The following is a 23,582-nucleotide window of genomic DNA, read 5'->3' as shown; positions in this document are numbered from 1 at the left end:
TGTATTGCAAAAGTCTTTCCTTCTTCCATTTCTTTTTTCCTTAATTTACTAATTGCAAACTTCCTTCCTTCCTTCCCGCGGATTCTGCTTTTTCAGGCACCCAGCTCGCTAATTTCCCACACAGCTGAGAAAACCCGCCAGGTTTTAAATGCCCCCGCCCCTCGGGGCGAGAAGGGGCATCCCGACCAATCCGAGGGACGGGTTTTCAACAGCAGCCAATGAACGGGGCGAGAGGGGCGGGGAGAAAGACCCCCGGGAAAGGCGCCTGGCGGTTGCTCTCGGTTCCCATGCAGGACCCCCAGCAGGGCTCGGCACCTGGAGGGGTTGCCAAGGAGACGGTGGCTCCTCGGGGCCAGGTGAGGATGATTGGAGGCTTCTGCGCTTTGAGTGTGTTTATTGCAAAAGTCCTTCCTCCTTCCGTTTCTTCTTTCCTTAATTTACTAATTGCAAACTTCCTTCCTTCCTTCCTTCCTATACAGTATTGTAAAATTCCTTTCTTCCTACTAATGGGTTTGCCTCTTCTCTCCTTAATTTACTAATTGCAAACTTCCCTCCCTCCCTTCCTTCTTTCCTTCCTTCCCATATTGCAAAATTCCTTTCTTTTTTCGTTTCTTCTCTCAATTTACTAATTGCAAACTTCCCTCCTTCCTTCTTTCCTTCCTTCCCATATTGCAAAAGTCCTTTCTTCCTTCTTTCGTTTCTTCTCTCCTTAATTTACTAATTGCAAACTTTCCTCCTTCCTTCCCTCCTTCCTTCCTTCCCATATTGCAAAAGTCATTTCTTCCTTCTTTCGTTTCTTCTCTCCTTAATTTACTAAGTGCAAACTTCCTTCCTTCCTTCCAATATTGCAAAAGCCCTTCCTTCCTTTTTTCGTTTCTTCTCTCCTTAATTTACTAAGTGCAAACTTTCCTCCTCCTTCCTTCCTTCCTTCCTTCTTTTCTCCCATATTGCAAAAGTCCTTCCTTCCTTCTTTCGTTTCTTCTTTCCTTAATTTACTACTTGCAAACTTCCTTCCTTCCCATATTGGTGTTCAAGGGAGCCTCGCAAAGAGATGCCAGCACGTTGCGCTCTCCAGAGGTGTTGAAACGGCGCCCAAGGCGCCTATCCATCAAAGAAATAAATATTATAATTCTGGGGGAATCCAGAGCAAGGTCCCACGGTCTTTCCAGACTTGAAAGATGCCAATGCAATGCAAATATTATAATTATGATTATTAAGCCCAAGGAGGGGTGGGAGGGTCCCCGGGGAGTGGATGGCGCTGGTGGGGAGGGTCCAGGTCTCCTAACCTCTCTTTCTCTCTCCCACCCACCTCTGCTCTGAAATCCAAACACGTCTAAACCAGAGGTCTTCAAACTTGGGAACTTTAAGACTTGTGGACTTCAACTCCCAGAAGTCCACAAGTCTTAAAGTTCTCAAGTTTGGAGACCCCTGGACTCTAAAGAAAGAAAGAAAGCTGGCTTGATCAATCGCGCCGCCGCTCCACACCGGGGTTGCGGGGCGGTGGACGTTCGCGGGGAAAGTTCCCGTCCGTCTGGGGTTTTTTTAAAGGGGGGGGTCCCTCTTGGGGGCTCCGGCAAGCTTTTTGTTTTGGCTCTCCCCCCCCCCCCGAGGGAGGCGAGTGGGAGAGGACGCCGGGTTTAGCGGCTCCTTGCAACGGGGCTCGGCGCAAACGGAGAGGAGACCCTGTACAGTCCTGTGGATTCCACTGAGCCTTATCGATTGCCAATATTGGCTCTGATCACATTAGGCTACCTATAAACCAGTGATGGGCTCTTAAGGGTACAGTCAGATACGTAGAAAAAATTAGGTGTTTTTTTTCTTTTTTCCCCTTCTGGGCTCTGGGTATGTTTTCCCTTTGGACTACAAAGCCCATCGATCAGGCAGGCAGCGATCTTTTTAAAAAAAAAACTGAAAATTAAATAATTATAAAAATAAAATAATGGTTATATGTACACTATGATTTGGACTACAGTTCCCATTAGCCAGTCTGTTGCAAGAGAAGCAATCCCCATCAGCCTCCCTCTCCAAGGCTGGATAATGGGAACTGTAGTCCAAAGCATCTCTAAAATTCAGCCCCCTTTTCTGTTTTGTTTCATCTTCTCCGTGTTATAATCTTGCCAGGCAGCCCCGTGGTTTTACTTTGTTGCACAGATATTGAATTTGTTATTGTTCCAAGTTTTTTAAGAAAAAAAAATTCTCTAGAATGGATTTGATTTGCTTTCAAGGAGTTATGCTCAAATGTTATAATTTTTGGTACATGGGGTCATTAACTCTTGTTCTGAAGCCAAGGAGGAGCTAGATAATTGATCTCCTTCTGAGCTGTCTGCCACACTCTCCTCCTCCCTGTCACTCATGTCTTCTTGGTCAGAGGAGCCTTCATCAGCAGATTCCACCAGGGGGAGCGGGGCAAAACAGGCCTGCAGCATGTGGATGTTTCCCCCACATCCACAGTCCTTGGGGCAGGAGCTGAGCCAGAGCTAACCACAACAATACTGGTTGCCCTTTTTTGCACCTTTTCCTATTATTATTATTATTATTATTATTATTATTATTATTATTGTTGTTGTTGTTGTTATTGTTGTTGTTATTGTTATTGTTGTGTTGTTGTTGTTTTGCTGTTTTGTTGTTGTTGTTATTATTATTATCATTATTATTAATAATAATAATAATAATAGATGCACCACTCCTATTAGCTCTGAAGGACTGTCCGAGGTTCCCAAAGTGGGCTCTGAATGTTTGCCAGATGTTCTTCTTCTCTGTCCCCCCTTTCGGAGGCTCTGGGCTTGCAAAGGGGATGTTGGGAGGCCCCATCTAGTGCAGTGCGTGGGCTGTATTTTCCACACTCCAGGCTTAGCGGTTGTGTTTGCACAGCAGACTTCACCTCTGGCTGGCTTAAGCATAGGCTGAGGCTATGGGTTAGCTTCCCTCAAAGTTGACTACAATACCAGTGTAGATTCATTTGGACGTGAGTTTTAATTTGGCAGAAAGCAGGGCCTGCCAAATGACAATCTGATTGAAGAGATTGGCTTTGCTTGTTTTTTTTTTAAACATGCATTGCACAAAGGCCTATGACTTGAGATTAGTATCAGGTTATCTTATAGGGCGACAAAGTGCTTGGATTTAAATCCACCACGTTTGACGAGGCAGTCACACACAGACTAGGGCAGTGATGGTGTAGCTTTCTTGCTTCGGGTGCCAAAAGAGTGTGTGCGCACACTATCGCACATGTGCGAGTGACCACACTCATAATTCAATGCCTGGTGTGTGTGAAAATAATAATAATAATAATAATAATAATAATAATAATAATAATAATAATTTATTAGATTTGTATGCCGCCCCTCTTTGAAGATTCGATACAATAATAAAAACAAAGTTATACTGGAACAAAGCTAATATTAAAAGGGGAAAAAAAACATATAAAACCCCATCATTTAAAACCAAACAACACATACATACCAAACATAAAATATAAAAGCCTGGGGGAGGTGTCTCAGTTCCCCCATGCCTGGCGATACAGGTGGGTCTTGAATAATTTACAAAAGACAAGGAGGGTGGGGGCAGTTCTAATATCCGGGGGGAGTTGATTCCAGAGGAACGGGGCCACCACAGAGAAGGCTCTTCCCCTGGGGCCCGCCAAACGATATTGTTTAGTCGACAGGACTCAGAGAAGGCCAACTCTGTGGGACCTTATTGGTCGCTGGGATTCGTGCAGTAGCAGGCGGTTCTGGAGGTACTCTGGTCCAATGCCATGTAGGGCTTTAAAGGTCATAACCAACACTTTGAATTGTGACCGGAAACTGATCGGCAGCCGGTGCAGGCCACGGAGTGTTGAAGTGTAGCTTCCCCTGCCCCCCAGAAATCCTCTGGAGGCCAGAAACAGCCTGTTTTCCAACTTCTGTTGGGCCCGGTAGGCTCGTGTTTCTCCCTCCCCAGGCTCCAAAGGCTTCCCTGGAGCCAGGGGAGGGTAAAAACGCCCTCCCCATCCCCCCTGGAGGCTCTCCAGAAGCCAAAAACGCCCTCCCGGAGCCTCTGTGTGAACCAAAAATCAGCTGGCCAGCATACACATGCACGTTGGAGCTGAGCTAGGGCAACGGCATGAGTGCCAGCAGATATGGCTCCGTGTGCCACCTGTGGCCCCTGTGCCATAGGTTCGCCATCACCGGACTAGGGCAGTGATGGTGAAGCTTTTTCTTCTTACATGCCAAAAAGGGGAGTGCCGGCGTAAAATACTCCCCATGCATGCCACACTGCGCATGCGTACATCCTCATGTATGTTGCCCACCCGTTTGGGCCGTGTTTTCACTCTCAGGCTTCCCTGAAGCCTCTGGAGTGTGAGAAACAGCCCAATGGGCAAACAGGAAGTTCAGAAAAATTGGAAAAAATTTGCCCGTTGGACCGTTTTTCGCTTCAGATAAAAGATGGTTAAAACAGCCTTTCCCAAGGCCGAAAATCAGCTGGTCAATGCACGCATGTGCACTCGAGCTGACATAGGGGAACACCATTGCTTTGCCAACACGGGCTATGATGAACCATAGTTTATTCAACTCACCTAGACTCCAGGGTTTTTATGAAACTATAAGGGCGGCATAGAAATCCAACCAAATACATAAATAAAATAAATAAATGTGCTTTTTAAAATCAAAGACAGGCGTATCTCCCGAAGACCCCAACTCCCAAATCTGAATGAAAACCAACTTCCACTGGGGCTGCCCCATCAAGCCCAAAGAGCAGCAGCCGGAGAGGAGGATGGGGGCAAAGGCAGCCTGGGGTTTCTGCGGTGAGGCCTTGGGAACCGTGCACGCATATTATTTGTGCCTGTTTGGGCTGCCGGCATTTGGCTGGCGACTGGCACATTGTCCCTGACTTCCGTGTCCAACGCAGCCGGGGAGGGGAAGCAGCTGGCTCGGGCCCTGGCAGGGAGCTGTCGCCGAAGACGGGTTCCCACGGCCTCCTGTCCTTCCTGCCTCTGCTGTTCTTGGAGCCAGGCCAGGCGTCCATTGGAGATTTGGTTAAGGGCAAGAGGCTGGGGGCAGTTATGCTGTAACAACATCCTCAAGGCAGCTTTGCTCTTATAGCAAGAGCAGTCGAGACTTACTTACTTAGAAACATAGAAGACTGACAGCAGAAAAAGACCTCATGGTCCATCTCGTCTGCCCTTATACTATTTCCTGTATTTTATCTTAGGATGGATCTATGTTTATCCCAGGCATGTTTAAATTCAGTTCCTGTGGATTTACCAACCATGTCTGCTGGAAGTTTGCAATACTAACCACTGAGCCACCAGGAAGCGGAAGGAGGGAGGGAGGGAGGGAGAAGGAAGGAAGAAAGGAAGGAAGGAAGGAAGGAAGGAAGGAAGGAGAAAAAGAGGGGGGATAAGAAAGAAGGAAGGAAGTGAGGAAGAAAGGAAGGGAAGAAGAAGAGAGTGGAGGGAGGGAGGGGGAAGGAAGGAAGGAGCAATAGCACTTTGACTTATATTTTATTTATTTATTACTTACTTATTTAATTTATAGGCCACTCAACTCCCGAAGGACTCTGAGCAGCTTATAACAAAGAAACAACATAACAATTCAAAAAATTTTAAACATTGCTCCTCCTAATTCATATCACAGAATGGTTAAACATTATACTGTTTCACAGTATTTTACAGCCTTCTCTAATCAGTTTATAGCGCTCAAGAATTTGAGTCCTCCTTTAACCAACTCTGTTATTTTATTCTATTCTAAATAGAATTTCTGGCCTGATAATATTCCATGTAGCCCTGGAAGTGAAGCAATATTCTCCCTCCTCATCCTTTTCCCATGCGAATCCTAAAAATAATATAAAGCACATTCCAGCTTCCTCTAGCAACAATGAACGGGCCGAGCGGCCTCCGTGGGAAAGGCCAAGTTTGTTTTTCCTGGGGTGTATAAATAGAACTTTTCCTCAAATATCGGATGTGGAATCAGAAATGGGGAAGAGGGATAACAGCCACTGGCTTCGTTTGAACTTGGGCTTCAAAACGAATCCCTCCCCCCCAAAGCGAATGGTGATTGAGGAAAAGTCGTAGCAAAGAAACGCCACCAGACAAATTCGTGGTGTTTGTAACATGGGCTGAGCTCACATATGAACCAGAGTTGAATAAGTCATGGTGTCAGGTGTGCCACAAAGGTCTGTTCTGGGTCCTATTCTTTTTAATATGTTTGTGAGTGACATAGGGGAAGGTTTGGTAGGGAAGGTTTGCCTATTTGCCGACGACTCTAAAGTGTGCAATAGGGTTGATATTCCTGGAGGGGTCTGTAATACGGTAAATGACTTAGCTTTACTAGTTAAATGGTCAAAGCAATGGAAACTGCAGTTTAATGTTTCCAAATGTAAAATAATGCACTTGGGGAAAAGGAATCCTCAATCTGAGTATTGTATTGGCAGTCCTGTGTTAGCAAGAACTTCAGAAGAGAAGGATTTAGGGGGAGTGATTTCTGACAGTCTCAAAATGGGTGAGCAGTGTGGTTGGGCGGTAGGAAAAGCAAGTAGGATGCTTGGCTGCATAGCTAGAGGTATAACAAGCAGAAAGAGGGAGATTGTGATCCCCTTATATAGAGCGCTGGTGTGTTGAGTTCTGGAGACCTCACCTACTAAAAGATATTAACAAAATTGAACAGGTCCAAAGACGGGCTACAAGAATGGTGGAAGGTCTTAAGCATAAAACGTATCAGGAAAGACTTAATGAACTCAATCTGTAGAGTCTGAAGGACAGAAGGAAAAGGGGGGACATGATTGAAACATTAAAATATGTTAAAGGGTTAAATAAGGTTCAGAAGTGTTTTTAGTAGGAAAGTGAACACAAGAACAAGGGGACACAATCTGAAGTTAGTTGGGGGAAAGATCAAAAGCAACGTGAGAAAATATTATTTTACTGAAAGAGTAGTAGATCCTTGGAACAAACTTCCAGCAGACGTGGTTGGTAAACCCACAGTAACTGAATTTAAACATGCCTGGGATAAACATATATCCATTGTAAGATAAAATACAGGAAATAGTATAAGGGCAGACTAGATGGACCATGAGGTCTTTTTCTGCCGTCAGTCTTCTATGTTTCTATGTGAATGCAGCCACGCAGAGTACTAAGATGAAGTAGGGCTGATTGGGTGTAATGATGAGGGGGCTGGAATAGAAACTGCGAGATGGGGAATTCCTCTTACCTTAGACATGAAGTCCAGCTGGGTGACTTTGGATCAGTCACCGGGAGGTTGTGAGTTCTAGTTCCACCTTAGGTATGAAAGCCAGCTGGGTGACATTGGGCTGGATCCTCACTAGAGCAAGATTTGAGCAATTATATTCTATCGTCAAATATGGACGATTCCAAAAGTACCATATTTTGAGAGAACATGCATTTGCGGTGCACCAGAAATAGAAGACATTGCACATGTGCTACTCAATTGTAAACTATACTCCTCAGTAAGACCTCAGTATTTACAGCCCCTACTTGACAAGATCATACACTGGGACTGTAATAAACAATTATCCTATTTTCTTCAGGGTACAAATATATATGTAGTTTCTAGAACCGCTAAGTTTATAGTCAGGGCTGTTCAGACGAGAATACGTTTTATAGAACATATTGGGGTGGCATGCAAAGGAGATGAACTCACTTAAGAATATTTTATATCAGTATCTTAGACTTGTTTAATATAATCCTTTGCACGAGTTATATTCTCATGTTTTACTACTCAATTTTAGCATATTATACTGCATTTTAACTTATTATTTATTCAAATTCCCTCTATTTTAGCCAATTTTATTGTATTTTAACCAGTCACAGTTTTATGACGACCGATGTGGTCCTTTTGCTCGCTTTGATATGATCGATTGACTAATCAAATAAAGTTGATATTGACTGGCTGTATCCTATCTCTCTCAACCCAACTTCTATCTCACTGGGTAGTTTTTCCAGGAGAAAAAAATGGCAGGATTATTAGGTTGCTTGCAATCTTGAGTTTAATAATGATAATGATAATAATCACCAACATCATCATCGACATCGCAATCCCAGGAGACAGCAGAATTGAGGAGAAGCTGCCACGACTCTGGCATAAGCCAGTCAAACTGGTCCCAGTGGTCCTTGTCGCGCTGGGCGCAGTGCCAAAGGATCTCAGTGGACATTTGAAAACCATCGGAATTGACAAAATCTCCATCTGTCAATTGCAAAAGGCTGCTTTACTGGGATCGGCAAACATGACTCGCCGCTACATCATGCAGTCCGGTGTTTGGGAACGACTGGTGATGAAATATAAAATCCAGCATAGTAATTTCGATTGCTGTGTTTTATTGTTGAAATAATAATAATAATAATAACAACAATCATCATCGTCGTCACCGTCATCATAAATAGAATAATAATCGAATAACAATAGCTCAATACTGGAAAGAAGGGGTACCAACCGAAAACAGAATAATTACGAAGATTTCATAGATATTTATACACACACACACACACATATTTCCTTTATCTCATATATATTTTTTCTTCCTTTCATACATCTTCTCTATTTTTATATTTTTCTATATACCTCATGTATATACCTACCTACCTACCTACCTACCTATCTATCTATATGCATATACAGTATATATATACATATATCATATATATTCTCTCCTTATCTCTTATATCATATATATCCCCCTTTTCCTTCTATCTTTATATATATTACTTAATGCCTATTCTCTTCCATATGTATTGTATATTGGACAAAGAATAAATAAATAAATAAATAAATAAAAAATGTCTATTCTCTTCTATATGTATTGTGTATTGGACAAAATAAAGAAATGTAAATAAATAAATAAATATAAACACACACACCCCTATCTGTGTGTGTGTCTATAAATCACTGACACCCACATATATGTATAAGCACACCTATAAAAAAAAACACCCATCCACACCCACAGAAAAAAAATCACCAACACTTTCCTCACAACAACCCACGCGCCTCCTCCCTCTCGGCGTCCCTGGCGGCGCCTGCGCAACATGCCCGGGGGGGGGAGGCGGAGTCTCCTCCCCCTCCCCCCGGCGTCTTTGTTTCGGAGCGGCCTGTTTCCCAGGCAGCCTGGCGCGCGGAGGGAGGGGGCGTGGCTATGCAGATAAGCAACGGGGCGGGCGGCGGCATCGGTTCTCGCTCTCGCTTCGCTTCGCCAGCAGCAGCAGCGCCAAGTCGGTCGGAGCTCGGCCCTCGCTCGCCCACGGAGGAGCTGCTGTGAGGGCTGAGAGCGAGCGCCTCCCCCCCCCAGCCCCGAGGATGATAAACAGCCAGGACAGGTACTGAGGGGTGAGGCGTGAGGGGACTATTGGGGGGGGGGGCAAGGCCCAGGCCTATCTCCTCCCGCCGCCCCCCCCCTTTTTTTGTGTGTGGGCTTTATCAGCATCCCTGGCAGGCCTGGCTCGGGAGAGGCCAAGCCAAAGAACGGGGGGGGGGGGCTCCAAATAAAAGGGGGGGCAAAAGGGGTGGAGAGAAGGCCGCTCCTTGCCCCTCCCTCGGGTTTCCCCCCTCACAGAAGGGGGAGGGCCTCTTTGCCATAAGGGGGGGGGGAGAGAATGAGAAGGGGGGAAAGAGAGAAGGCCGCTCCTTGCCCCTCCCTCGGTCTTCTCCCCCCCCTCACAAGGAGAAGGGCCTCTTTGCAATGAAGGGGGGGGAATGAAAAGATTGAGGGGGCAACGGGGGGGGCGAGAGAGAAGGCGGCTCCTGGCCCCTCCCTCGGACTTACACACACACCCATTGAGGGGGAGGGTCTCTTTGCAATGGAGGAGGGGGAGAATGAAAGGATTGGGGGGGGGGGGCAGAAGGAGAGGAAACAAAAACAACAGCGGCGGCGGCAGCAGCAGGCCGGAGGGGGCGGGGCGGCGATGGCTGCTCCTCCGCACGTCCACACCGCCCTCGGGGAGGGGGGGCAGGGGGTCCCCTCCCCCTCCGTGGAGCCTAGGAAAAAAAGGGCCTTTTTCCTCCCCTTCCTTTGGCCCCGACTGGGAGCAGCGGATGGAGGGAGGGCGTGCAGGGGGGAAATGTGGGTTTCTAGTCTGTCTGTCTGTCTGTCTTTATCTATCTATCATCTATCTATCTACTGTCTCTCTCATCTATGTCTAGCTCTATATATATATACTGTATATCTTATCTCTTTACTCTCTCTCTCTCATCATGTCTCTCTGTCTTTCTATCTATCTATATACAGTATCTATATATCTATCTAACTACTCTCTCTCATCATCTATATGTATCTATCTTCTCTCTCTCATCTATGTCTATCTCTATTTATATATCTTATCTATCTACTCTCTTTCTCTCATCATCTATCTATCTACTCTCTCATCTATGTCTATCTCTCTATATATCTTACCTATTTGCTCTCTCTCTCTCATCACCTATCTGTCTGTCTTTCTAGCTATCTATCTGTATATCTGTCTATCTATCTATCTATCTATCTATCTATCTACTCTTCCTCTCATCATCCATATCTATCTTATCTATCTATCTATCTATCTATCTATCTATCTATCTATCTATCTATCTATCTATCTTCTCTGCTACCCAATCCTCTAGGACTCAGGGCAGCTTGCAACAATATAAAAATAATACATTATAATAGGAAGAGGTCAATATTAAAAATTAAACACACTAAAATTATAAACCATAAAATCCCATGATACAAATTTACGGCTTAATCCAACCAACCTAACACGCACATCCAATCAATACAGTTTGGCCTGTGAAAGATGTTTGAGTTCCAGAGGAGCCTCAGGTGTTCCCCTGGAAGGGAGGGGGTGGGTGAGTGGGTGGGTGGGAAATCCTGCTTTGGCTAACAAAGAAACTCACCTGGAATGAAGGGGGCGGACGAAGGGCGGACGGTTCTGCCCATCCTGGGACACCCCTCAACCTCCGCTTTGTGAAGATCCAGACAGAAGGGCAGGGTTGGCTTTGCAGGAGAGGTCAGGGACTAATTAACTGGACAATACCTGGAAATAGGACAGGTGGACTAAGAAAAGAAGATGTGGTTCCGGCTATCTTTGGCTGAGGTCCAAAACGTGTTCTCTGTATTGGGAGAAGTCCTTGGTTTTTAAAAAAATTATCTTAAAACAATTAGAGCAGTGGTTCGCAACCTGGGAGTCGAGACCCCTTTGGAGGTCGAACCACCGTTTCGCAGGGGTCGAGTAAGACCATGGAGGAAAAGACAAATTCCCCATGGAGTTAGGAACTAAAGCTTCTATTCTGGCACCTTGGAACATATTATTACAATCCGAACAATCAGACGTTTACAGTGGGAGTGTCCCTCTGACCGTCCCGCCAATTAGCTTCAAGCTCTGTTGGGAGAATTGGCGCTATGGTTGGGGGTTACCACAACACAAGGAACTGTATTAAGGGGTCACAATATTGGTAAAGTTGAGAACCACAGAATTAGTTTGTCTGTTGTGACTCAACCTGGGATGTAGGAGTTGAGTTCTTGTCAATTTTTTTTTCCTTTTTAAAGCCTCAAGTCTCGACAGGTGCCTGCTTGGCCTTGATGGAAACCAGGTTTCCCTAGGGCTGGGATAGATAGCAATGGCCACTTACCTACCGCTTTACAGCCCTCCTCTCTTCAGAGGATTACAGAGTCAGCATATTGCCCTCAACTACCTGGGTCCTCATTTGACCGAGGCTGAGATGATATTGCTGGCAGGCCTGGAGCTGTTGAGCAATAAGACTCTGCTCTGGCCAGTACCTAAGAATGATAGATGGATGAATATTTTTTTTTCATATTGGGGTTTTAAATTTTGTACATTGCTTTATTGTTGCACACCGCCCTGAGTTCATCAGGAGAAAAATAAATAAAACATTACTATGTGAGAATAATCCCTGATTTGGCAACTTTAACACTTGTGGACTTCAACTCCCAGAATTCTGGGAGTTGAAATCCACAAGTCTTAAAAGTTGCACGGTTTGGGGATCCTGGCATAGATAATAATAGCTGGTATTCCATTTTATTTATTATTATTATTTTTCAAAAAAGCATGCTCTGTCTTTTAGGCTAGGAAAATAAAAGATGGGCTAGTGTTTCGAAGTTGGCTATATTTTCTGGAAGAACTGGTCTTTTGCCTGAATTTTCCTACGATAAAAGCAGCCATAACTATAATCCAAGGTTACACATCCCGCAATTGCTTTAGTTCCCGGAAGTGGATTGACAGAAGGATAGGAGTTGCCACCTGGATGGAGAAAAAGACCAAATACTGTACACCTACGGGGCCTGTTTTATTCCCTGTGCTCTCCTGCAACCTTTGCAGTCAAAAGAAGGAGGTTTTTGCAAAATAGTTTTAGATTCCAGGAAGCACAAGCAGCTTCAAGTTATGATGATTAGCCTCCTTCCAACATCATAATTCGTACTTTTGTGGGGTGTTTTATTATATAGTAGTTTTGCATTGGACAGAAGCCAGTAATTATTTTTGGAAGGTGTTGCATATTTCCTTGCGTTGTGTAGAAGTGTTTATCTGAAGGCAAGTTTTTGGGAGCGGAGGGAATTGGGTAAAGCACAATTTCTTTCCTAATATTACTGAACGAAGGCAGAATTCTGTCTGCAGCAGTTGGAGAATTTGAAGAGACAAATGCTATTTTAACAGCTTATGGAGGGAGCTGAGAATTGAATTTAAGAACCAGACTGGCTCAAGGGCCTCCAAGCAACAGCTTTTTCAGAGAAAAGCAGTTCCCTTTCAAAACAAAATGTTAGTTATCTTTAGGAAAGGGCTGGTGGTGAAAGTTTTATCTTAACTCTAAATGTCTCAAAGTTAAACTTTCACTTTAATTGGCAAGCACTGTACGATTGAAATGGGTTTGCAAAAACAGGAAGGCTGTTTATTTACAGTTAACTGCAAGGAAGGATTTCTTCATTTTAAAGCAAAACATATTTAAGCATAAACGAGGCCATGAGTAATTGGTGAACTTTAAAAATGAAAGTCCAAAGCCCTCTTTGGTCGGATCCTAAATTTATCTGAAATGTAACCCAGGCCAGGAATAGGAGGTTGCGGTTATAATTATTAAATCTGGGTGCTGCCTTCCCATCTTGTCAGGGAGAGTTTTCTAATCTGCTTAAGACCTTTGGTGTTATGTAAACGATGAAGTAATTCCATCTCTCCAGAGGCCTAGCAATCAGGTCAGTGATAGGGGTGGAAACAATCCTTCTTTCTATCTATCTATTTATCTATCTATCTATCTATCTATCTATCTATCTATCTATCTATCTATCTATCTATCTATCTAATCTATCTAAAACGTATCAGGAAAGACTTAATGAACTCAATCTGTATAGTCTGGAGGACAGAAGGAAAAGGGGGGACATGATCGAAACATTTAAATATATTAAAGGGTTAAATATGGTCCAGGAGGGAAGTGTTTTTAATAGGAAAGTGAACACAAGAACAAGGGGACACAATCTGAAGTTAGTTGGGGGAAAGATCAAAAGCAACATGAGAAAATATTATTTTACTGAAAGAGTAGTAGATCCTTGGAACAAACTTCCAGCAGACGTGGTAGATAAATCCACAGTCACTGAATTTAAACATGCCTGGGATAAACATATATCCATCCTAAGATAAAATACAGAAAATAGTATAAGGGCAGACTAGATGGATCATGAGGTCTTTTTCTGCCATCAGACTTCTATGTTTCTTTCTATCTATCTATCTATCTATCTATCTATCTATCTATCTATCTATCTATCTATCTATCTATCAATCTAATCCTATCTATCTATCTATCTATCTATCTATCTATCTATCTATCTATCTATCTATCTATCTATCTATCTATGTATCTATTGGATTTGTATGCCGCCCCACTCCGGAGACTCGGGGCAGCTAACAGCAATAATGACAGCGTACAATAATAATCCAATAATAAAAACGATTAAAAACCCATTAATATAAAAACCAAACATACATACAGACATACCATGCATAAAATTGTAAAGGCCTAGGGGGAAAGAGTATCTCAGTTCCCCCATGCCTGGCGGCAGAGGTGGGTTTTAAGTAGCTTACGAAAGGCAAGGAGGGTGGGGGCAATTCTAATCTCTGGGGGGAGTTGGTTACAGAGGGTCGGGGCCGCCACAGAGAAGGCTCTTCCCCTGGGTCCCGCCAAGCGACATTGTTTAGTTGACGGGACCCGGAGAAGACCCACTCTGTGGGACCTAACTGGTCGCTGGGATTATACCGTTTATATCCCACCCCAGGGGTGAAATTCAATTTTTTCCCCCTACCGGTTCTGTGGCAGGGGAAGGATACTGCCAAGTCCCCATTTCCTCACTACTCCTGAGAAAAGGATATTGCAAAATCTCCATTCCCAGCCCAATACTGCCAGAGACGGTATTTGCCAGTCTGAACTACTCAAAATTTGCCAGACCGAACTTGCCAAATTTCACCCTCTTGAAAGTATCAAATCTAAGTAATTTTAGATCTGTTTCTACTAATACTTTGGCTGGGGGGAAAATCCCATCAGGTTTGGCATAGCAACTGTAAAATGTTTTTTCTTTGTTACCTAGCTCCTTTTTCTTTGGAGCGTCTGGTCGATAACCCAGATTTCTTTTATGCCTATCTGCAAAATGCTTGTTGTTGTCTTTCTTGGGTTTTCCTCTGCTTGAAAATCCCAAGCTTAAGGAGTGGAAACTGTAGAGGAAGTTTGGCCTTGGGAGTTTAACATCCACTCCGTTTAGTGAGTTATATACAATCCTTTGTATTTATCAGTCTGTTTCCCACGCTGGGCATGTGTCCGCCAGGAAATGTTTATAATTCATACACTTGAATTATTATTTTTTTCAAAAGACTGCACCTTTGTTCTCCCTTCAAAACAGGAAAATATATAGGCCAGGCAGTATGATACGTTCAGTTGGTTTAGGCATGTTGATAATTTCAGAATAGCTGGCTGGAGAATTCTGGGAATTGAGGTCCACAAGTCTTAAAGTTGCCACGTTTGAGGACCTCTGCTCTATCCTAATAGTTCTCAACCTTTCTAATGCCGTGCCCCTTAATACAGTTCCTCAGGTTGTGGTGACTCCCAACCATAAGTCTAGCACCAATTCTCCCAACAGAGCTTTAAGCTGATTGGCAGGAAGGTCAGAGGGACACCCCCACTGTGAATATGCTCCAAGAATAGAAGCCAGAGTAGAAGTTTAGTTCCTAACAACATGGGAAATTTGTCTTTTCTCATAGACTTAGGTGACCCCTGTGAAACGGTCATTTGGCCCCCAAAGGGGTCCCCAGGTTGAGAACCGCTGTAATAGCATATTATGGGTATTACTATGGAATGGAAGAGCTTAATTATCTTTCACACACCCCCTTGAAAATTAGCTCATGTATTCATCAGTGGTGATTATATCACAATGGAAAAACTCTTGCACACTTATTTTATTATTTATTATTTGCATGCCGCCCCTCTCCACAGACTCAAGGCGGCTCACAGCAATAATACAATGTAAACAAATCTAATATTTAAGTTAATTTAAAAAACCCCAATTTAGAAACCAATCATACATACTAGCATACCATGCATAAATTTTATAAGCCTAGGGGGAGGGAAAATGTCAATTCCCCCATGCCTGACGACAGGGATGGGTTTTAAGGAGCTTACGAAAGGCTAGGAGGGTGGGGGCAACTCTGATATCTGGGGGGAGTTGGTTCCAAAGGGTCAGGGCCGCCACAGAGAAGGCTCTTCCCCTGGGGGCTGCCAACCGACATTGTTTAGTTGACGGGACCCGGAGAAGGCCAACTCTGTGGGACCTAACTGGTCGCTGGGATTCGTGCGGCAGAAGGCGGTCCCGGAGATATTCTGGTCTGGTGCCATGAAGGGCTTTATAGGTCATAACCAACACTTTGAATTGTGACTTGTTTGCCGTTAATTATATTGTCAGGCTGTTTAAAGCCTTCCTGGACCTAGCTGGTATCAGGACAAATTGTGTGACATTCGTAGATAACCAGTGGAATTCACTAGTAAACTGCTAGCATGGTTACAGAACGGATGCATCCCAAGGGGGATTTATCCTAGTGCAGTGATGGCAAACCTATGGCACGGGTGCCATAGGTGGCACACAGAGCCATATCTGTTGGCACGCGAGCCATTGCCCTAGCTCAGCTCCAAGGTGCGTGTTTGTGCCGGCCAGCTGATTTTTGGCTCACACAGAGGCTCTGTGAGGGCGTTTTTGGCTTCCAGAGAGCCTCCAGGGGGATGGGGGAGGGCGTTTTTACCCACCCCTGGCTCCAGGGAAGGCTTTGGAACCTGGGGAGGGCAAAAGGCAAGCTTACTGGGCCCACCAGAAGTTGGGAAACGGGTCATTTCCAGCTTCCAGAGGGCCTCCAGGGGTGGGGGAAGCTGTTTTCGCCCTCCCCAAGCATTGAATTATGGGTGTGGGCACTCGTGTATGTGTGATAGTGCGCGCCCATGCTCTTTTGGCACCCAAGGGGGAAAAAAGTTTGCTGTTACTGTCCTAGTCATTTGAGTTTAGGATGTCCAGCCTTGGGAAACTTTTAAGAAAATTTGGCAGTGGGAATTCTGGGAGTTGAAGTCCACACGTCTTAAAAGTGGCTAAGGTTGGACTCCCCTGCTTTAAGGCTTTGATCCAGGAAGAATGAACTGCTTCCTGCTGGTAATGGATGGCGGGGATCTTAATTTTCATGGCTATGCTTGATTATTCAAGCTTCACCCCGAGCAACAATAACTGTTGCATTGTTGAGTGGAGAAAACAAGCACATCTGCCAGCTGTATTGGAGGCTATGTTGGGCAGGGGTGGACAAAAAAGCCCATAGTCTAGCATTATGCTCTCCCGGTCTCTGCCAGACACCAGCCTGACAGAAGGGGGCTGTTTGTGCAGTCAATTATTACAGTCGATGTGGATGGTGAAGATGGGCCAAAGTCGGTTGTGTGCGCAAACTCCTTCGCAGGCAGCCCAGCTTGCAGCTGCTCTGTGTCCCTAAATGGGCAGAGTGGATTTGGGATTAAAAATACATGATTTTGTGGTTGTTGCCGCATCAATCCCAGCGACCGGTTAGGTCCCACCAAGTCGGCCTTCTCCAGGTCCCGTCAGCTAGATAATGTCACTTGGCGGGACCTAGGAGAAGAGCCTTCTCTGTGGGGGCCCCGGCCCTTTGGAATCAACTCCAGAGTTGATTCACACTGCCCCCACCCTCCCCGCCTTCCGTAAGAGTTTTAGAGACTCATTTATGCCACCAAGCTTGGGGTCATTAGATGCCAATGAATGTATAGTGGGCTTGTTTGAATGGACATGTGTGTATGCTAATAGGCCTTTTGGTTTCCTTTTAAATGTAATTCTTAATTTTAACCTTCATTATTATCTCGATGTATACTGTTTTTATATGATGTAAGCCTCCTCAAGTCTCTGGAGAACGGTGACATATAAATTTAATAAATAATAATAATAATATTGGCTTCCCATTTGGGTGTTGCTGCCGCCGCCTGTTTTAATTGTGTTCCATTAAGAGTAATCAGAGTCTGTGGTTACAAGAACAGGCCAGCTCGGTTTTTTGAAAATTGGGATTGCCGAGGAGAGGTGTCCCGATTTTGAGGCGGCATAGTGCAGCCAGTCCTCGACTTACGACCAGAATTGGCCCCCAAAATTTTCAACGGCTAAGTGGGATATTTCTTAAGTGAGTTCCGCCCCATTTTACTGCCTTTCTTGCCACAGTTAAAGAGAATCCCTGCAGGGGATAAATTAGTAATCCGTTTGTTAAGTGAATCTGGCTTCTCGTCAGGAGGCCGCAAAAGATGACCACATGATCATGGGGATGTTGCAAAGGTCATAAGTGTGAAAAACGGTCATAAGTCACCTTTGTCAGTGCCATTGTAGCTTGAGAGCATATGCGCTGAAGACAAATTCTATTCTGTTCTGTTCCAGTCCATTCCTCTGTTCTGTCCCTCTATTCATTCTGTTCTGTTCTGTTCCATTACTCTGTTCTATTCTATTCCTTCTCCTATTTCCAGTGATGGTGAAGCTTTTTTTCCTCGAGTGCCTGTGCTCTATTGCGCATGTGTGAATGCCCACTCTCATAATTCAATGCCTGTGGAGGATGAAAATGGCCTCGCCCGCTCCCTGGAGGCCTTCTGGAAGCAAGAAAAGGCCCATTTCCCAACTTCCGGTGGGCCCAGTAGGCCCATTTTTCACCGTCCCCAGGCTCCAAAGGCTTCCCTGGAGCCTGGGGAGGACAAAAACGCCCACCCCTACCTCCATGGAGGCCTTCTGGAAGCTGAAAACGTCCTCCCAGGGCCTCTGTATGAGCCGAAAATCTGCTGAGCTAGGGCAGTGGTCTGCGTGCCGGCAGATAGGGCTCCGTGTGCCACCTGTAACACCTGTGCCATAGGTTCGCCCTCACTGTTCTATTCTATTCCATTCTGTTCCTCTTATTCTGTTCCATTCCTCTATGCTGTTCTGTTCTATTCCTCTGTTCTGTTCTCCTACTCCTATTCTGCAGTCACTAAATATACTGTTGTGATTAAAAGTACTACCTGCATGTGCAAACATGCATCAACACCTGTTTGAGCTGGTTTGGGAGGCTGTGAGAGAGACTGCGAAACGATTACCAGAAAGAGAACTGTAAAATGATACTCCTTTCATCCCAGATTCTGCTTGTTTTGTCTACCGCACGAATCCCAGCGGCCAGTTAGGTCCCACAGAGTGGGTCTTCTCCGGGTCCCATCAACTAAACAATGCCACTTGGCGGGACCCAGGGGAAGAGCCTTCTCTGTGGCGGCCCCGGCCCTCTGGAACCAACTCCCCCCAGAGATTAGAATTGCCCCCACCCTCCTTGCCTTTCGTAAGCTACTTAAAACCCACCTCTGCTGCCAGGCATGGGGGAATTGAGACTTTTTCTCCCCTTAGGCCGTCACAACTGTATATCTGGTATGCTTGTATGTATGTTTGGTTTTTATATATTAAGGGGTTTTAATTTGCTTTTAGTATTGGATTTTATTGTACATTGTTTATGATTGTTGTTAGCCGCCCCGAGTTTTCGGAGAGGGGCGGCATATAAATCCAATAAAACTAAACTAAACTAAAATGCAGCCTGAGTCTGCAGGTGTCTTCTTAAAATGTCTTTAAAGATAACTCCTAGTTCTGAGCGAGAGGAATGACAACAGGTAAAACCCAGATATGAAATAAGCAATGCTGTGCATCTTGGACTATAGCTACCCTCGTTACCTGCTGGGAAAAATGAGAATTAGTGTCTTTTTTTTTAAAAAACAAAATATCAGTATAGCCGAAAGTCTGGCTCGGCACCAGCACAAAGGACATTGCTGCCAGCTGCACCTGTGTAGGTGTTATATGAAGATTGAGACAAGGTGTGTCATGGGAGGGGCACTTAAGACCCATTGTATCTTTGATGTCAGATTGAAATTTCACCTTAAACCAGTATAAGGCTGCAATTAAAATATGATAAACAAAAGCAGGTGATGAATGCGGTGCAGTAGTTATTTCTCAACTGTGGCCATTTTAAGGTGGGCGGACTTCAACTCCCAGAATTCCCCAGGGGAACTGCGAGGAGGGAAGCCCACCCATCGTAAAGGGGAGGCCAAGCTTGAGGAACTCTGCAGCGCGGGACACAAAAGCATTGAACGTTCTTCGCTCAGCAGACAAGGCGTAAATATTAAGAATAAGACATTGCAAGGTTGAACTTCGCAACGGCCTTAGCTTGCTTCTGGGAAATACGTAACCAAGCTCCCCCCCCCCTTTTTTTTGAAACACCTTGTTGATTCGCTATTTGTTGAAAAATGTAGTGGTTGAATCATGTCATTATGGTCCAGTGGAAAAATGGACATTGTCTCCTGCTTGATATAGAGGCTAACCCTAGATAGATAGATAGATAGATAGATAGATAGATAGATAGATAGATAGATAGATAGATAGATAGATGAGAGAGAGAGAGGAGAGATAGATAGATAGATAGATGAGAGAGAGAGGAGAGAGATAGAGATAGATAGATGAGAGAGAGAGAGAGGAGAGATAGATAGATAGATAGATGAGAGAGAGAGATAGCGATAGAAATAGATAGATAGAGGTAGGTAGGTAGATAGATAGAGGTAGGTAGGTAGAGAGATAGATAGATAGATAGATAGATAGATAGATAGATGATAGATAGAGACAGATAGATAGATGGATATAGATAGATATATAGATAGATGATATAGATAGATAGAAAAAGAGATAGATTAGATAGATAGATAGATAGATAGATAGATAGATAGATAGATAGATAGATGTAGGTAGATAAATAGATAGATGATAGATACATAGATAGATGATAGATAGAGACAGATAGATAGAGATAGATAGATAGAAAGAAGGTAGGGGAAGAGAGAGAGAGAGATAACCACAACGATGTTGCACTCCTGAGCCTCCCTTGAATCTTGTTGGTTCTCACCATTGTGCTTTTTTTTCCCTTCCAGGAGTATCTTACCTTTGAGTAACTGCCCCCAGGTACCGTGCTGCAGGCACATTGTTCCAGGGCCTCTGTGGTGCTCCTGATGCCCCTCACCCACTGTCGAAGATCCCCGGTGGGCGAGGGGTTGGCAGGGATCCTTCTCTTTCAGCTTTGATATATAAGGTGAGCCTAATATCCACACCTCCTCAGCTTTTTGGCTGTGAGACTGACAGGCTGTTGGCTTCGTGGAAACTCCCAAGAAGGGTCTAAATATTTCTCATTTCTGTGCCTCCCCCCCCCTCTCCCTACCCTTCACAGCACTGTATTAAATCGAGCACGCTACTTCTGGAAGCGGGTTTATTTTGGGGGCCGGTTGCCTTGGAGATCTTTTTAAATAAGTGACTTCTGGTACTTTTTTTTCCTGGCACCTCTTGGTGTTAATTGCTTTGTTACATTTTTTAAAAAAAGAAGAACCCAACATGTGAGAAAATGTAATGAAAGGGTGCTCTGCAGTCAGGTCAGCCGATGTAGATTTTGAGTTCAGCAAAATGAAGAAAAACAAGTATGGGTTCCAATGTTTTCCCCTGGGGTGATCTTTGGTTAATCATCCAACTGTGCTTCTCCCTGGAGCTCCGTTTCCACAACACTTAACAAAGCGGAGCACTGAATCACAGGCTCCTAAATATCTTATAACTGGGGTAGCAAAAATAATGAGGCAAGCGAAAACCTTCCGACGATGAAATTTCTGGACCTTGTGAAACAAGGGGTCCCCAAACTTGGCAACTTTAAATTTCCAGAATTCTCCAGCCAGCTATGAATGGAAGTCCACAAGTCTCCGGGTCCCGTCAACTAAACAATGTCGGTTGGCGGGCCTCAGGGGAAGAGCCTTCTCTGTGGCGGCCCCGGCTCTGGAACCAGCTCCCCCCAGAGATTAGAACTGCCCCTATTCTCCTTGCCTTTCGTAAACTCCTCAAAACCCACCTTTGTCGTCAGCCATGGCGGAATTGAGATATCTCCCCCGGGCCTATATAATTTATGTATGGTATGTTTGTAGGTATGTCTGTTTAAAAATGGGGTTTTCTTAACTACTTTAAATTGTAAATTATTAGATTTGTCATGAATTGTTTTATTGTGTCGTGAGCCGCCCCGAGTCTACGGAAAGGGGCGGCATACAAATCTAATAAATAAATAAATAAAGTCTTAAAGTTGCCAAGTTTGAACATAAGAACCATGCTGAATCGGGCCAAAGCCCATCGAGTCCAGCATTCTGTGTCACACAGTGTGCCCCTTGATTGTCCATGGGGATCTTGAGCAGAAAGAGAAGGCAAAACTCTCCCTTTCCTTTGACCTCCAACAAATGGTACCCAAGGGGACCCTGCCTGCCTCAACCAACATAGGCACAGCACTTCGACACCCGTTTCAATAACCAAGAAGATCTCTGTTATAGAACTCCCCAGGGACAACTTTCTAGGTATTAAAATAGATTTTATCTTGCGTTAGCAAAGAAGAGAAGGATCTCTTTTAGATTGTTTGCTTAATTTTAATTAATTGGATTTAGCTATTGCACATTACTTTTTATATGTTGTAAGCCGCCCCAAGTCCTTGGAGAGGGGCGGCATATAAGTCCAATAAATAAATAAATAATAAACAAATCTCTTTCGATCCTGAAGCATCAATGAGCTGTCGCATCCACAAGATTTGGCTGCCCCCTCAAAAGTAGCATTGCTATGCAGCTTAGAGTATTCTCAATTCTTAGAAGTGGGATAGTATTTGGGTTGGTCAGAACAAAAATATGCAACGGCCATGTTTCTCCCCCTCCCCCCCCCCCTTATTTTTCTAAAGCTGCTTTAAGGTTGGTTTCCCCCAATTCCTGTCTTGCAAAGTGTTAAGACGGAGACGCTATCGAGGATTGTAATATATCGATCGCATTTTTTGGCTGCCAAGGCTGGAATTTCCTAAGATCCTTGGTAGTAGTAGATCCTTAGAACAAACTTCCAGCAGACGTGGTTGGTAAATCCATAGTCACTGAATTTAAACATGCCTGGGATAAACATAGATCCATTGTAAGATAAAATACAGGAAATAGTATAAGGGCAGACTAGATGGACCAGGAGGTCTTTTTCTGCCATCAGTCTTCTATGTTTCTATCATTCCTGTTAGCGTAAGCGTTTTGGAAGACGGGTGAACTTTGCTCGTTTCTTTGAAGTGTGGGGGTACCTACTGGAGATTGCCTAGGAGATAAAGACTTTTGATTTATTAAATGTACTCCGTCGGTCATTGAGTTGAAGCTTTCTGATGGTTCTTTAAAAAGCAGAACCGCCGTTCCCATAGCAATGAGGAATGGGGGAACTTGAACTGCCCTTTACTTGTTCCAACCCTTGAAAAAAAAACCAACCCCTTGTTTTCTTTCCCCTTTCTTGAAAAGGATGAGAAGCTCACTGTTAACCAAGATCTTCCAGTGCATGATGGGAAACCACATATTGTCCACTTCCAGTACAAAGTTACGGAAGTAAAGGTCTCCTCCTGGGATGCAGTGCTATCCAATCAGAGTCTTTTCGTGGAAATTCCTGATGGCTTATTAGCGGATGGGAGCAAAGAAGGGTAAGACATGCGCAAGGCTCCCACAGATTACGCCCCAGTCACCTGTGGGTACAGGTTGCACACTCCTGACTCCCAATGATGTGCATAGCTCCTGGTATTTTGAAGATGGGGGGGGGAAGAGAGAGAGGAAGCATCAGTCGTGCCAAATGAACATTGATTTCCAAAGCAACTCACGCGATTGCATTTTCCCTCTGGATTACGCAGGCTAGAGACTTGTCACTTATTTAAAAAAAGAGAGGCTTCAGCTAGTTTCATTCTTTCCTTTCGCCATAATTCTTTGATCGCGGCATTCCTCCCCGCCAGCCTGCTTTAAGTACAATTGCATAACTGATTAATTATAGCCAGCTAAAATAAGCAGCTTGGAAGTTATAATTAAAATGGATGTTAACGAAAATCCCTCCTAAGTTAAAAGCGCTGCTGCTTTCCGCCTCCGGTTAAAACCTTGTTGATCTGCCACTTGCTCCATCGGTCAAGCAAGATACCCTTGTACCAAAGCAGGCCGTTTGTCCTGTGCCGGATGATTTCTATAAGGCCATTAAACGGGTAACTTGAAAACCATCTG

General features: G+C 44.4%; 1 protein-coding gene across 1 annotated transcript in view; it reads left to right on the top strand.

Annotated features, from left to right (window-relative positions):
• The first annotated feature begins 218 nt into the window (after positions 1–218).
• The window catches only part of OAZ2 (ornithine decarboxylase antizyme 2), a 28,626-nt gene continuing 5,262 nt past the window's right edge, over positions 219–23,582 (top strand). The window contains 5 exon segments of the mRNA XM_070762773.1: positions 219–356; positions 18,178–18,275; positions 20,445–20,520; positions 20,522–20,602; positions 22,845–23,020. Coding sequence (XP_070618874.1) covers positions 219–356; positions 18,178–18,275; positions 20,445–20,520; positions 20,522–20,602; positions 22,845–23,020 — 569 coding nt within the window.

The sequence above is a fragment of the Erythrolamprus reginae genome, chromosome 10 (genome assembly GCF_031021105.1).
Source record: "Erythrolamprus reginae isolate rEryReg1 chromosome 10, rEryReg1.hap1, whole genome shotgun sequence".
Lineage (NCBI taxonomy): Eukaryota > Metazoa > Chordata > Lepidosauria > Squamata > Dipsadidae > Erythrolamprus > Erythrolamprus reginae.
This window is presented reverse-complemented; position numbering and strand designations above follow the sequence as displayed.